Below are 14,480 nucleotides of genomic sequence, written 5' to 3'. Positions count from 1 at the left end.
GCAAGACTGGACGTCACTCTCATATCCCTCATTCCAAAGATTAATGAGCATCCTGCTCCATGAGATTTCAGACTGATTAGTGTAGAATATATTATCATTAAAATTTTTCAAAGGTTCTTGCTAATCATTTAAGAGGATATATACAGGAGTTGATCTCGCCAGCACAAACTGCCTTCAAAGGTCGGTTAATCCTTGAGAGTCATATTTCAGCAAGCAAGATTATTTCTTATAGCAAAAGAAAAACACAAAGGTGTTCTTTACCAACGAGACTTTGAGAAAGCATTCGATTCCATCTCTTGGCAATTTCCTTTTGAGATGCTGGAAAGACAAGGTTTCAGTCCACTCTAGATTACTTGCATCAAATCCATTCTAATTAATTCTAAATCCCCTCTCACCATTAATGGTCATGTGGGTGGGCAAGTAGTTCGAAAACAAGCATGGGATTAAGCGAGGAAACCCAATATCTCTGCTCCTCTTCACCTTAGTTGCTGATTTGCTGGACAGAGTCCTCAATCTAGCTGCTAATAAGAATTTGTTTGTAGGTGTTGATCCTTATATCAGAGATTACCAGAAAATTCAGATGTCTCTAATACACCGAGGAGACCATCGTCTTCTGCAGTTATTCAAAGAAACATCTACAGATCCTAACGCTCATCCTCTACTCCTTCAAATGACTCACCGGCCTCAAAGTCAACTTTAACATAACAAAAATAGTGGGTCCTTGTCTTGACAAGTCAGAAATGACCAATTCTACTTTACTACTCGATTGCCAGGTGGATGGTTTTTCGATTCAATATCTTGGTCTCCCTCTTCACTTTAAAAAGATCAAGAGGGCAAGCTGGAACTCATTGCTAAAAAAAAAAAAATTCAAAAACGGCACTCCGATTGGAAGAAAAAGACTCTCCCTCACCAGTCGTTTTATTTTAATCCAATCGGTGCTCATATGATCTATCCCCTATTTTTTAGATCTCGGTATGTCAGATACCTTCACCAATCATTCAGAAGATTGATAAATTATGCAGAGCTTTCCTTTGAGATAACAATTGCTCAGGTAAAAAAAATAAAAACCTTGCTAAGTGGACTCTTGTTTGTTGTCCAAAGAGCTTTGGTGGCATGGGCATCAAACATTTATGCGTAGCCAACAAAGCTCGTTTGTTACGATGGTGGATTAAACTATACAACGAATTTAATAGATCCTGGAAGGATTTGATTTTTAATATCGATTACTCAAAATATCTTCCCACCGAACTACCCAAATGCTACAGCTCTAGAACTTCTCCTTTCTAGGAAGAATATACTCTCCATGGTGGTAAATTAACATCTTTCTGGCATGATAGGTATGTGGCATCAAGATCAGCTATTCCAACATACTTCTCCAAACTTATTCAAAATTGCTCATAAGCAAACTGAATCAGTTTCTAAATTCATCATCTATGGTATTGATTCTTCTACTTTCGGACAGCCTCCAAACTCCATTGCTAAGATTGGGCATCAAAATCTTCTTCAAATCACTAACTGTTTCAAACCCTCTCAAGAAAACAACATTAGATTGGGCATTCCTCACAGCTATTCGAAACTAAAAGATGTTATCTTTGTCTTTTGCATGGAGAAATCACACCTTCGTTTGCACTAGCTGGACTGAAAAGGTCAAAGTTTTTAACTCACTTCTGTACAATTACAAACTGTTAACCACTAATAATCTTTGGAAGAAAGGCATCCTTGGACTTTCTTTTTGCCCACTTTGCTCAGTCCATCAAGAATCTCAAGATCATTTGTTCCTTAATTGTGTTTACTCTATGCAGCTCTGGGTTTATTTTTTGAACATTAGTGGCCTATATGTCCCTAAGAAAGTTTCAGACTATTAGGATTTTCATAGAACCGATATCTTGAACGAGCACAATCGCAAATGTTTGATACTGTCTTCTCCGTTATCTACTGGAGAGTTTGGAGAGAGAGGAACAAACGTATATTTGAATTTGCAACTCTTTCCTAGCAGGCTGTACTTGATTGGACTCTAAATTTACCTTTCAGCTGGTTACCTTCTCAACAGAGAGATAAATTTCAAATACTTATCCGAGCCTGTAGCAGGCTCTTGAGAAGCATCGCGTTAACCTTCCTCCTTTGATGCTTTAACTTCGTCATTTTATGGCTTCCCCCATCTCCTCGATTTGAAAAGCATGTCCTATATATGCTGTCAGTTCAGGCAAAAGATATGAGTAGGAGAGTTGTTTAATATTGAGTACCGTATGCTTGCATGTTGACCCTTCTTTTATTCTCTACTAGCGTGTAACCCGCGGGAGCTAACTTGAGTCAAAGCAAAAAATTTAAGACATTTTATTAATATATAATTTTAAATATATAATAATATATAATTTTTTATTAATCGATGAACTTACATTCATATTAGTCTTCGTCTATCATAACTTCTTCATCTAAATTGAAAATATGCAAATCATAAATTTTGTTAGAGTATTGGAGTATTACTGTATTGAGTTCCATTGTAAAATATGAACCAAAATGATTGAAAAAATAATCTATAATTTTAAATATTAAATATTTAATTTTTATTTTTAAATATTAAATTTTAAATTTTAAAATCAATCAACAAATATAATCTATAATTTTAAACTGATTTTTCTAATAATCAATTTACTAAATCAAATATGTATATGTATATATTATAACTTTATATAACCCAAACTACCAACCTTACTTTTGCTGGTCTTTGAATGTTTCTCGGACCATATATAATAAAATTATATATAGTATCTAAAAATTAATCTTAAAACACCAAACAAATTTTTTTTTTTGATGAATTAGTGTCATCCAATTAATATAATCAATTTTTATATATTGCTTATTCTTTTTTATACTTGTTTGGACTGCCAACAATGCAACAAAAATAAATTGAAAAATTCTCCATCGGTCCAACACTATAATAACTATATTCTCGACAAATTGTAAACTATACTTTATACATACCTTAAAATTTATTCATAAAAAAAATTTACTAGTAAAAAAATATAATAATTATATATTATAATAATATAAGATATTATATCATACTATAACAATATATTATAATATTTTATATAGATATTATTATATAGTATATTATGTTAATATAATATACTATAATATAATATTATTTTATTATAGTATAATATATTAATATATCATTTTAATATTATTATACATTGTTATACCATTATTATAATATATCATGTATATTATGTTAATATCTTATATTAATATAACATAATATAATATCTATTATTGTATATAACAACATATTATATTATTATATTATCATAGTATTATATTATTATATACAATAATATAGTATAAAATATTATATTATATTCATATATATTATATATAGACATATTATGCTATTATATTATTATAGTATTAAATAAATATTATATATTATATTATTATATTTTTACTGTTAAGAAATATTTTGTAGTCATCAAAAAAATTTATTGAAAATGCCACCACAAGTTTGGAATCTATGCAACTTTTTTTTTCAAAATAAGTAACATTTTTTTGTCTATGTACATTGCCCAAATTTAACAAAATTTTATTAATAATTTTTTAAAATATATTTTTATAATTTAAGGTTTTTTTGTAATTACAGCGAAATAATAGACTGCTCTGTAAAAATAATAAATGGAGGAAGGTTTTTGTAAAAATATATATTTTTTTAAATATTTCCATCCAGAACGTTCTAACTTTCTTCGTACCTTACCATCAAAAAAAAAAAAAAAACTCTCTCCATACCCTAGATCCTACCCCCCACTCCCGATCCCCAAACCCTAGCCCCCTTCGCTCCATCCACCGCTCCCCGACGATGCGGCCCACTCTCTCCACCTCTCCTCCCATAATCTCTCCTCCTCATTCCTCTCCCATGGGCCCTAATTCCCTCTCACCCATCCACCACCACCACCGCTCCCAAAACCTTCCCCTCCCCCTCCCCCTCCCCCTTTCCCTTTGATTCCCCACCAGTGCTCCCCCTCCAAGCTCTACCCCTCCGACATCCACCAGCCCCCCTTGACATCAACCCCAACATGAACCCAACCCCAACCCCTCCTAGGTGGCCGGTGCATTCCAAAACCTCCAGATCAGCTGCCCCTCGTCCTTCATCATCGCCCCTCTTCTCCTCCCTCATCTCACCCTCGGCCCCATTCCCACTGCGACCAACATCCCCATTCGCTAGTGATGCCCCCTGGCCTTCGGACTTCTCCCACCCGATTTCTTTCCCCACCCCCTACCGCCGACCAGCCACCCCTTGTATCCGCATCGTCCCCCTGCTTCCTTTCCCTGCCCCCGACACCACCACCATCGTCGTCCTCGCCGGCTCCCTCCTCTGCCATTCCATCTCTCTCCTCTCCGTCGGCATCCATCCCACGACTATCTTCGACGTCCTCCACCGCTTCTCTCGCGCAATGGACATCATCCATCGCATGGCCATCCACCTCTGGGTCTCCACTGTCACCTTCCTCCCCATCGGTGCTGGCACGATAAAGCAAGCCCCGAAGCCGACCCTAAATGGAATGGTCAAGGTGCTGTTTTTGTTCTTCATCCCTTGATTTTTTTTTGTTCTTCATCCTGATCCTAACCCTATTGTTTTGTTCTCTTTTTTTTTTCTATTCTCTTGTTCGATCCAACTCTTCTTGCAATTCTACCATAACCATAATCTCTCACTTATTATTTATTTATTATTTATTTTTTTCTGTATTCTTTCTTCCTCTTCATTTTTATCCAAACACATCCCTCTCTTCCTCTTCTCAACTATATATTTTATTTTTTTTTCTGGTGTTTCCTTCTCCAACCTAACCTTATTTGCAAACCCATCCTAACTCTAGCCCTAACCATAGACCCCCCTAACCCTAACCAGACATCTGATCATAACCCTAACCCTAACCCCCAACAGTAACTAAATCTAGTCCTACCTAACCCAAACCATACCCAGCCCTCTGACCCTAACCTAAATGCTAGTCTGACAACTAATCCTAGCCAGCCTAACCCTAACCCCTACTGAAATCCTAAACCTAACTAGACCCTTAACCCTAACCTAACCATCACATCTTACCAGAATATAACCCTTGTCCCAAGTTGATTCTAACCTAACACTCAACCCTAGTTTATTTCTAACCCCAATAGAACCAATTCAGGCTCGACGACCTGTTAACCCGATACCCACAACTCGATTACTAGATCCGTTAACCCACCAACCCATATTGAGCGATAATAGATCTCTGAACCTGTTAACCCAATCATCTATAATCTATTTTCTACATCCGTTAACCCAACAACCCAATTCTACCAAGGATCCATAACCCGTTTTCTCCTATCTCTTTCTTCTCACCGATCCGTCACTCGATGTTTTCCAACCCCGATCCATGTCTTCTTCCTCATCGCTGGAAGGCTGCTGAGCTGATCAACAACTGTGGCACTCTTTTTTTAGATTTTTTTTATTTGTATTTATCAATTTGAGTCGAAGTAACTGCTGTATTTTTTTTTTCTTTCATATGGACTTTGAGGAAAGCTACCATAGCATGGTAGCAACCCTTTGTCCTTTCCTCCTCACATGATGTTTGGGAACAAAGGAGTGGAAGGCTGCCAAAACGTGATCAGCAACCCTCCTGCATTCTTAATAAAGAATAGAACGATGTTTCTGATGTTACAATGAAGAAAAAAAACTGATGAAAAAATTCACTTTCTCTAGCTCTGTTTTCCCAATTTCCTCTCTGCTGTCAACCTCTTCAATCTTGATCACCTTCTCTAACTCTCTTTACTCGATTTTTCTTATCTGTTGCCATCCTTTCGATCTTTCTTCAGTAAGCTTGATGAAAAATAAAAGAAGCAGCAATCAAAAACAGACCCATTGAAAAAAATACTCCCCACCTCACCTTTTCTTCAGTATATATAAGCTAAAGCATAGAAAGAAACCGATAAAACAATCCATGCTTTGTCATCAATATTTTTGTTTTTTCTCAGAAATCTTATCTTGGAGATTTCTTTTCATCCACCTATTTCTCGCTCTTTTTTTTTCTTGCATGTGCCTCTCTCATAACAGAAAATGGCATGGGAGAGAAGAGTCACCACATACAGAACTCCATCCCTTCTTTTTTTTTTTTTTTTTTTATGTGCGCATCTCTTGTGATAGAGAATGACATGGGAGAGAAGAATCAGAGCAGAGCCGACCTGCTTAGCCATTGGAAGCATGACCCATCCAATCCAAATGGCTACATGTTGGATGCATGCCATAAACTACCACTCCATCTACAGTACACTAATGACATATTGCTACCACTCCATCTACATACTAATGACATATTGACTGTTGCACCTACCACTCAGACGACACACTAATGACTCATTGAAAGGAATTGTTATTGAATGCATTGTGTGGTGACTTTTCAGTAAATCTTCCACTATAAATCAAACTCGCCCACAATCTTGACGACTCCCAGAACACCAAGGAAGAAAGGGAAGAAAAAAACAAATCCTTGGTAGAGTTTCTTTTGTTCTCTTATTTCTATTTCGTCTGCTTTCATTGCAAATTAGATGAAGATGAACCAGGAAGCGAGTCTGGACTTTGGTGGAACTCCAGTAGCAATGCTGGCTTTTATCTTCTAATTTATTGTTTGGCTTTTTTAATTGGAAGCACATACATTCCATCACCTATCTGGATTTTGGGTTGCATTACGGACACTCCCATACCATAACTATTTCCTTTTTGTTTGTGAGACTGTATTTTATTCTGATGTTTATAATTCTGCACTCATCACCTATATATCAAACTACTCATAACATAGCAAAAAGTTTTTTTTTTCCCCCTGATATTTAATTCAAAAGGTTCCGGAAATTGTTTGAGACAGTAATGCGATGTTGTTTCATTGAGAGCTAGTAGGTACAGCTTTTGATAAAAAGATGTGGAGGCTGAAAATCGCAGAGGGAGGCAATCCGATGCTCCAGACCATCAACAACTTTGTAGGGAGGCAGACATGGGAGTTCGATCCCAATTTGGGTACCCCAGAGGAGCTTGCTAAGGTTGAGGAAGCACGCGACAATTACCGCAAGCACCGATTCGAGATTAAGCACAACGCAGACCTAATCATGCGAATACAGGTAGACAAACGTGAAAGTAATTTAATTATGATATTAATTTTGCCTGAAGAGAACATCATGCATTATATATTTATATTTTTAACAGAAACATATATTTTGAGGATCTGCACGTGTATGCACTTAGTCCTATATCGGTTGGGCCCCTGCACAGTCTTACCCCTTGGGCTGGAGCCCAAAAGATATCTCAAGATCATATAAACCAGAGGGACAGGGGTTTATAGCTTCTCGACCAAATGGGCTACTTAATTTAACGAAAACAATGGGCCTGACCCTGCCCTCAAGGCACCTCTACTCCAGCACACCTTCGCTTTCCTCCTCTTTTTTCGTCACAACTTTTTGCCCAGCTGCATGACAAGCGTCGGATTTGAATATATACTTCAAATACTTGTGGGCTTAAAGATAGATTCGATAGTGTTGAGAGCTAGCCATAACCCAGGCTGACCTGACCCTGAGATTTCTTCGGCCAAACCCTATCTCAAGCTAAATTGAAATTGGGCGGTTGGGTTAGACTAGATTTAGGTCAATTGGGTTATGTTGGATCGTGTGGACTGAGAACTTAAGATTGGACAAAAGTTTCTTTATTAGCTTAATATACTGAAGATTGGGATGTACTCGGGTGCACTTGTAAATGTTATATTAGCTATATAATAAGTGCAAGAAATTTATGTGAAACGTAGACGTCAAGTTATTTATTTTATTACATTGGCTGTTAGACTGGGTAAAATTGGATCCAACTGGTGTTGGCTTAAAACTAACGAAACATAACTTGGGGTTATATTAAGATTTTAATCTAAAGTCCAACCCCTTGCCAACCAAAAAGGAAAAAAGATCGTAGGGTTCATAATAGGTGAGATAAGAAATGGATAAAAGTATATCATAATTTATTCAACCGATAAGAAAATGAATATGAATGTTACATTAATGCTCAATTCTTTATGCATATTCGACATATAAAGATGTAGCTAGATATTAATCATTTTTCTATTTTACTGAATAAATAAAAATATAAAATGAATATTGCTCCAGATGCAAACTGAACCTTTGAGCAAAGTTTAATAAAGAGAACCATATAATATGCCAACCAACCTTGGCTCAATTGCTTGGAAACACTTGGAAGAGATTTGAGGTCCAAACCCTAGCGGTGGCAACCTCATATTCCTTTAAAAGAAAGACCAATAATATTAAATCATAATGAAAAGAAAGTCTCACAATTGAATTATTTAACTATAGTTTTAATAATCATACATGTGAAAGCTGATTGGAATACAAAATCGAGATACATAGATATTTTCAGAAAAAAGGAGAATAGCAAGTACCCTTCTACGAAGAATTCATATAATCAACAGCCCTCTTCCAAGTCATTATGAACATCAACTAGAGTACAACATGTGTAATGCACATGCTTTCTAAAAAACTAAAAAATAGATAATAAATAGTAAATGTCCAATAAAGGGTTTAAATTCTCGATCTTTTGGTTAAGAACCATATACTCTATGCCACGGCTATATCGGATAATATTATCTGTAACACTAACCATGCTAATATAATATTCTGGAGTTAGATTTTTCTAACTCAATACATTAAAAAAAAAGACTATATCTGACATGTGGTACTTGGAAATATATGGGTGAGAACAGGTTAACATAATAAAAGGTATTTTGGGAGCTGAAAATGGGAGACACACAAAATGAAGCCTCATGTATGAATTAGCCTCCAAGAGAATTTCCTTTTTATTGCAAATGGATGTTAGACAAGCCGACCCTTGGTACACTTCTTTAAGCATTTGTAAATGTTCATATATCCAAATCCAAATCTAAATAAAAAGATGGCATTCAATTACCTGGATCTATAAAAACCTCAAATACTTGTATTCATATTTAAATTTCTTTTTATCTCATTCAAGATTATATCCAAATCTGATTAGATGTATATTTTTGTTGTATGAATCCAATTAAGTTTGACCATATATTTGAACCTAGTTGAATAATTAGAGCAACTATAACAGCTCCACTAAGGAGCTCCTGTTTGGAGCCCCTTTTCTTAACCTCAAAAACTGCATAAAGAAGTCTAGTTTGGTTAAAAGTGGAGGCTAAAGTCAATCAGCGGGTTATGGGATCATAAATGTTGTGTTCGCCAATTCTGATAAATGCACCAACATTATTTGGTTCAAAAGAAAAAAATCCCAATTAGTTAGGCTAAATGGAGTACCTTGAAGGAGAAAAACAGACAAACCATTACACCTATTTCAAGAGTAAGAGCCCCCGATTTGGTTCCTTAATAAACCAAAAATAGAATTACCTCTTGCTCAATTTGCATAGAATTAATTTCCCTCCTAGTTTAAATATGACTAGATCTGGTCTGATCAGGGTTAAGAAAGATTTTCTGCAGCCCACTTGCCTCAAATCTCTCAAAAAAAATTGGAAGAAGATAGAAGAATTGTAAAAGTAGGCTTAGGTCCCCAATTCTTTCATTGATTCTCCACACCAAAATTGAGGTACATAGCCCCTATCTATAATAGTGAGGTTCATCCTTTCACAATTTGGATCAAATTCTTTTTATTATATTCTAGAAAGATATCCATCTTTAAACAATTTGGGTTGAATTTCTTTTTTTAGTTCAAACGGAACTAGATCTCTAAAAAAAAGATTAATATAAAAAATTATATAAGATACTAAAATTCTAAGAGTGAGATCTAGAATTCTATATCAACTTTTCTTCTACCACTTTATCTAATTCTTCATAAATTGAAAGATAATCTCTGATTAAATTTTTTTTCAAAAAAAAAATCAATTTGACCAGCCTGTTTCGACGCACGATTAAATTTTGATCCAATTAGTCCTATTTGGGACTTACCCAAAGTTATAGATCTTGAAAAGATATCTAATTTTTTTTAAAAAAATCATCTCAATCAGATATTGTATGACTAAGTTATGGCCTCCTAAAATTTGGCATGTAATTCAGCTTTCTGATATAGTGGATTTTGCTCCTAGACTCTATCTAACGTTGCTCGTAGTGGCCAATATGATCCACATCGAGTTTGGTAATCCTCCTAAATACTCTTAATAGTTAAAATGATCTATATCGTGTTTGGTAATTATCTTGAATATATACTTGTGGTGGCCAAAACTATCTGCATCAAGTCTGGTGATCTTTTTGATCTTTTGGAATATTTATAGTGGCACAATGATCTATATTAAGTCTGATGATCCACTTGGATCAAAGCTCTCCTTATTTGAAAGATTTAGCACTTGTTAAATCAAAATTGAAAGTGAGGAAATGCCTACTTCCCTACCTCGCAATTAAACCGTTTGGCTTGACTTAGAAATAGTTTTCGGCCTTGATCTTCAATGGTAAATGGTGGATCCTTTGTCTCTAGATATGTGTAATAGCTTTGCTACAAGAGTTGCTAGTGTTCGTGTTGAAGCCATTGTCAATTAATACGATCTCGATGAGTTGGACAATTTTCTACTCTAGTTATGTGAGATGTACCTTCATCACATCATCGATCGAGGCAGAACTAGTAGCCACAATCACCTTTATCTTTCGATATACTTTATGCATGGATGCCCTTCTCACGTCTATTTGTATTGCTCACACATCTAGATCATAAACTAAAGTTTCCAAAGATGTACAAAATCGAAGCTTTGATTCCAATAAGTTGATTCAATTAGGTAAGAGCATGGCTTTAGTACCAACCTGATTTGATCAAGAACAAAGAAGGTTTTCTTTAGCCAGCTCAATTAGAATCTCTCATAAAAAAATTGGAAGAACATGAAAGAATTATGAAAGTATGGCTTGAGTCCTCTTTTCTTTCATGGATTCTCCATACCAAAATTGAGGTACCTAGCCAATGTATAATAGTCAGATATGCTCTTTTACAATTTGGATCAAATTTCTCTTCTTAGCTTCTAGAAGGACATCCACCCATGAACAATTTGGATCGGATTCTTATTCCTAGTTCAAAAAGGACTAGATCTCTAAAAATAAAAAAATAAAAACTCAAAAAAAATACTAAAATTTTATAGAAGATAAACTTCAATTTCTATATCAGCTTTGCCTTCTACCATGCTTCCTAATTCTCATGGATTGAAAGGTAAGCTCTAATAAAAATCTTTCCCATAAAGAAAAATTTTGATTTTAGCAATCCATTTCAAGGTCCAATTGATGAAATTTTGATATGACTTAAGATCTCTTAAAGTTGCAGATCTCGAAAGGATATCTAATTTGAAAAAAAATATCTCAATCAGCTATCGCATGATCAAGTTATGACCTCTTGAAGTTTGGCATATATTTCGACTTCTTGATGTGATAGATCTTACTTTGAAACCCATCCACCCCTATTTATAGTAGCCAACATGATCCACATCAAATCTTATAATATTTCTCTAGATACTCATAGCGATCAAAATGATGCACCTCGAGTCTAATAATCCTCCTGCATACTCATAGTGGCCAAAGTGATCCACATTGTATCTGATGATCTTTTTGAATACTCATAGTAGTTAAAGTGGTGCACATCAAGTCTCGTAATCCATTTGGATCAAGATCTAAGAAACCCTGACTAATATAAAAAAATCATGAAAAAATATTAACTCTATAGAAAGTAGATCTTGACTTATACATCAATTTTATCTTAAATCACTCTATCTAATTTTTTATAAATTAGAAGATAATATCTAGTCAAAATCTTTCTCAAAAAGAAAAATTTTGGTTTGACAATGATCCTATCAAGAAAAAAGAAGTTTTCTCTCAATTTATTTAACTCAAATCTTGCAAAAAAAAATTAAAAGAAAATGGAATAATTATGAAAGTAGGATTTTAGTCTCCTTTGCTTTCATCCATTTTTTATACCCCATAAACTAAGGTATATAGCATTTATAATATTAATAAAGTCCTCTCTGAATAGGATTTTTCATCTAGTGTGAATGGGACTGTAAGATTTTCATGTCGGGGCATGTATGTATGTTTCAAAAAAAAATTTCTAAACAACGCAGCGGAATAGAAGATTAAAATATCTTTTAATCTATATTATACATGCATAAAATATAGAGCACTAGGATCTACTTCATATGCTAAAATTAAACACATACTGAATTTTATGCTGAAATTGAATATATGATCGAATCACATACCTGTTTTGCAAATCTTTTCTTCGAATCTGGATCTGAAAGAGAGTAGATTCTTCTTTAATCATACAAGTATCCAACCTCTATGAGTATCTACTCAGGATCAGTCTGGAATAGTCCTCTTTGGTATTGATTTTTTTTCTTTAAGAAAAATCAGCCTGCGAATTTGAACGAAGTCTGGATCGTGATCAACTCTTTGATCCTTTCCTTGATCTTCTTCTTCTTTACTTTTCTTTCCTTGATTATGAAGCAATCAGGGATTAAAAATCAGTAAACAAAGAGGACACCCAAACTCTCTTGGGTGTGGAAGATGGAGGATGCCCAAGCCTTGGGCATTGGCTCTTCAAGGGAGAAGAGAGAGAGGGCGTGGGCACTTCTATGGAGGCATGGAGCTACTGGATTTCAATACTTAGAAGCCTTAGGAAAGGTCCCTTTAAATAGGCATAAGCTTTGAATCCTATTCAAAACCAAACAACTACTTAATATAAATTCTACTTACATTAGGAATCCTTATTCTTTTAGTTATTTGACTTCCTTTAGGAGATCCTTTAGGCGCCAACTATTGGAGCCCTTACACCCATAAATACACATGCCACATGGCACTCATGAGATGCCCCATGCTGGTCCCACACGTCCTCTAATGGGTGGGCACACCCAACTTGATCAAATCAAGTGGCACCCAATCAAAACTATCAAGAAAATTAATTAAAGGCTTGATCCTTAATTCATTTGATCCAAAATCCTAGGCACCCAACAATTGGAGCTCAATGAATCTAATTATTTAGATTATTAGTAGATAATTAAATTTGAATTAATCTTATCAAATAAGAAATTCAAATATAAAGAGAAAATTAGGTCCAATCGTGTGCTAGCTAGGTTATCCTGAACTCAATAAGATTTCTCTAAACTCAATTGATACTTTATAAGTCTAATTGCTTATTTCAGATCTAATCTCTTTGTTGTATGACCCCATAGGTTCAATTCTATCTAGTAATGAGATATACAATATCTCTATCATAGTATCATTGAAACTCATTTCAATAGATCGGAATAATTTCACTCTAACTCATCAAGGATTATCGATCCTGAGTAATCCTAGTGAGCTCTCACAATCCATCAGTGATACCTAATAGTATGTAGTGGCAACCTAGTAGAACCGAAAAAGAACCTCAAGATATAGTTTACGTATGATTCAGTCCCTCTATCGTGAGTCCTGACTAGATGGCAGGTCATGGATAAATCATCAAACTTCATCATCAGTCATATGATAGATTTAATCAGCTCAAGTCTAATTATAATTCTTATGAAAAAAAATTTTCATCAATCACACTGCTATGACCACAGACTCTCGGACCTAGCCTCTCAAATCTCATAGGACTACTCTTCTCTATCAAGATCGATAGATTCCATCTTGATGCACATCCTACTCCTCAGTGGATCAACTATCGTCAATATCTACTATAAGGACTCATTGAGATCATATTTATATGTCAGTCAAACTCCAGTAGCCTCACTACGAGCAGTCGTACCATCACTGGTCAAAAGACTATTCACACAACTACAGCATCGAAATAATCACTGACGATCGAGTAAAAATCTAAATGATCTCTCGTATGATCATGCTCAGTACTAGTTGTTCTCTAACAACAACCTACACTCATCGCTCAGTGTCCCTACACTATAAATCAGAGACTCAACTATCTCGAAGAAAGTGATCTGTGTGTCGGTCTATCTGGATCGATCACCATCCTCATGATAATACTATGATCGAAAGTATTTAGGAATTATATACATATCTCTAATTCTTAACACTTTGAAAATATGTATCGAAATATTAATTTCATGGACGATTCAAGGATACATCACACTTGAATAAAAATTAAACTTATTTTTTTATTGATCAAATCAATGTATTAAGTACAAAATTATGCCTTAGCTTTATTATAATGTGTCAGCCATATTAACTTCTAGGACATACATCTAACAGGGACTATATTAAAAAAAATAATATAAATTATCTTAATTGGACATTGTATGATCAAGTGATAGTCTTTTGCAGTTTGGCATATATTTTGGCTTCTTAATATGGTGGATCTTATCCCTGGATCCTATCTAACCCTATACATAGTAGTCAAAATGGTCCACATCAAGTCTAAATGTCACCCTAGATCGGGCTCCCCCTGTTTAGGGGATTTAGTTTTTGCTAAATCAAAACTG

General features: G+C 35.0%; 1 protein-coding gene across 1 annotated transcript in view; it reads left to right on the top strand.

The window, feature by feature from the left end:
• The window catches only part of LOC105053370 (cycloartenol Synthase), a 96,578-nt gene that overhangs the window by 18,402 nt on the left and 63,696 nt on the right, over positions 1 to 14,480 (top strand). Inside the window, 1 exon segment of the mRNA XM_073244978.1 lies at positions 6,917 to 7,137. Coding sequence (XP_073101079.1) covers positions 6,917 to 7,137 — 221 coding nt within the window.

This window comes from Elaeis guineensis, chromosome 10 (assembly GCF_000442705.2).
Source record: "Elaeis guineensis isolate ETL-2024a chromosome 10, EG11, whole genome shotgun sequence".
Taxonomy (NCBI): domain Eukaryota; kingdom Viridiplantae; phylum Streptophyta; class Magnoliopsida; order Arecales; family Arecaceae; genus Elaeis; species Elaeis guineensis.
Note: the sequence above shows the minus strand (reverse complement) of the source record. Positions and strands in the feature narration are given on the sequence as shown.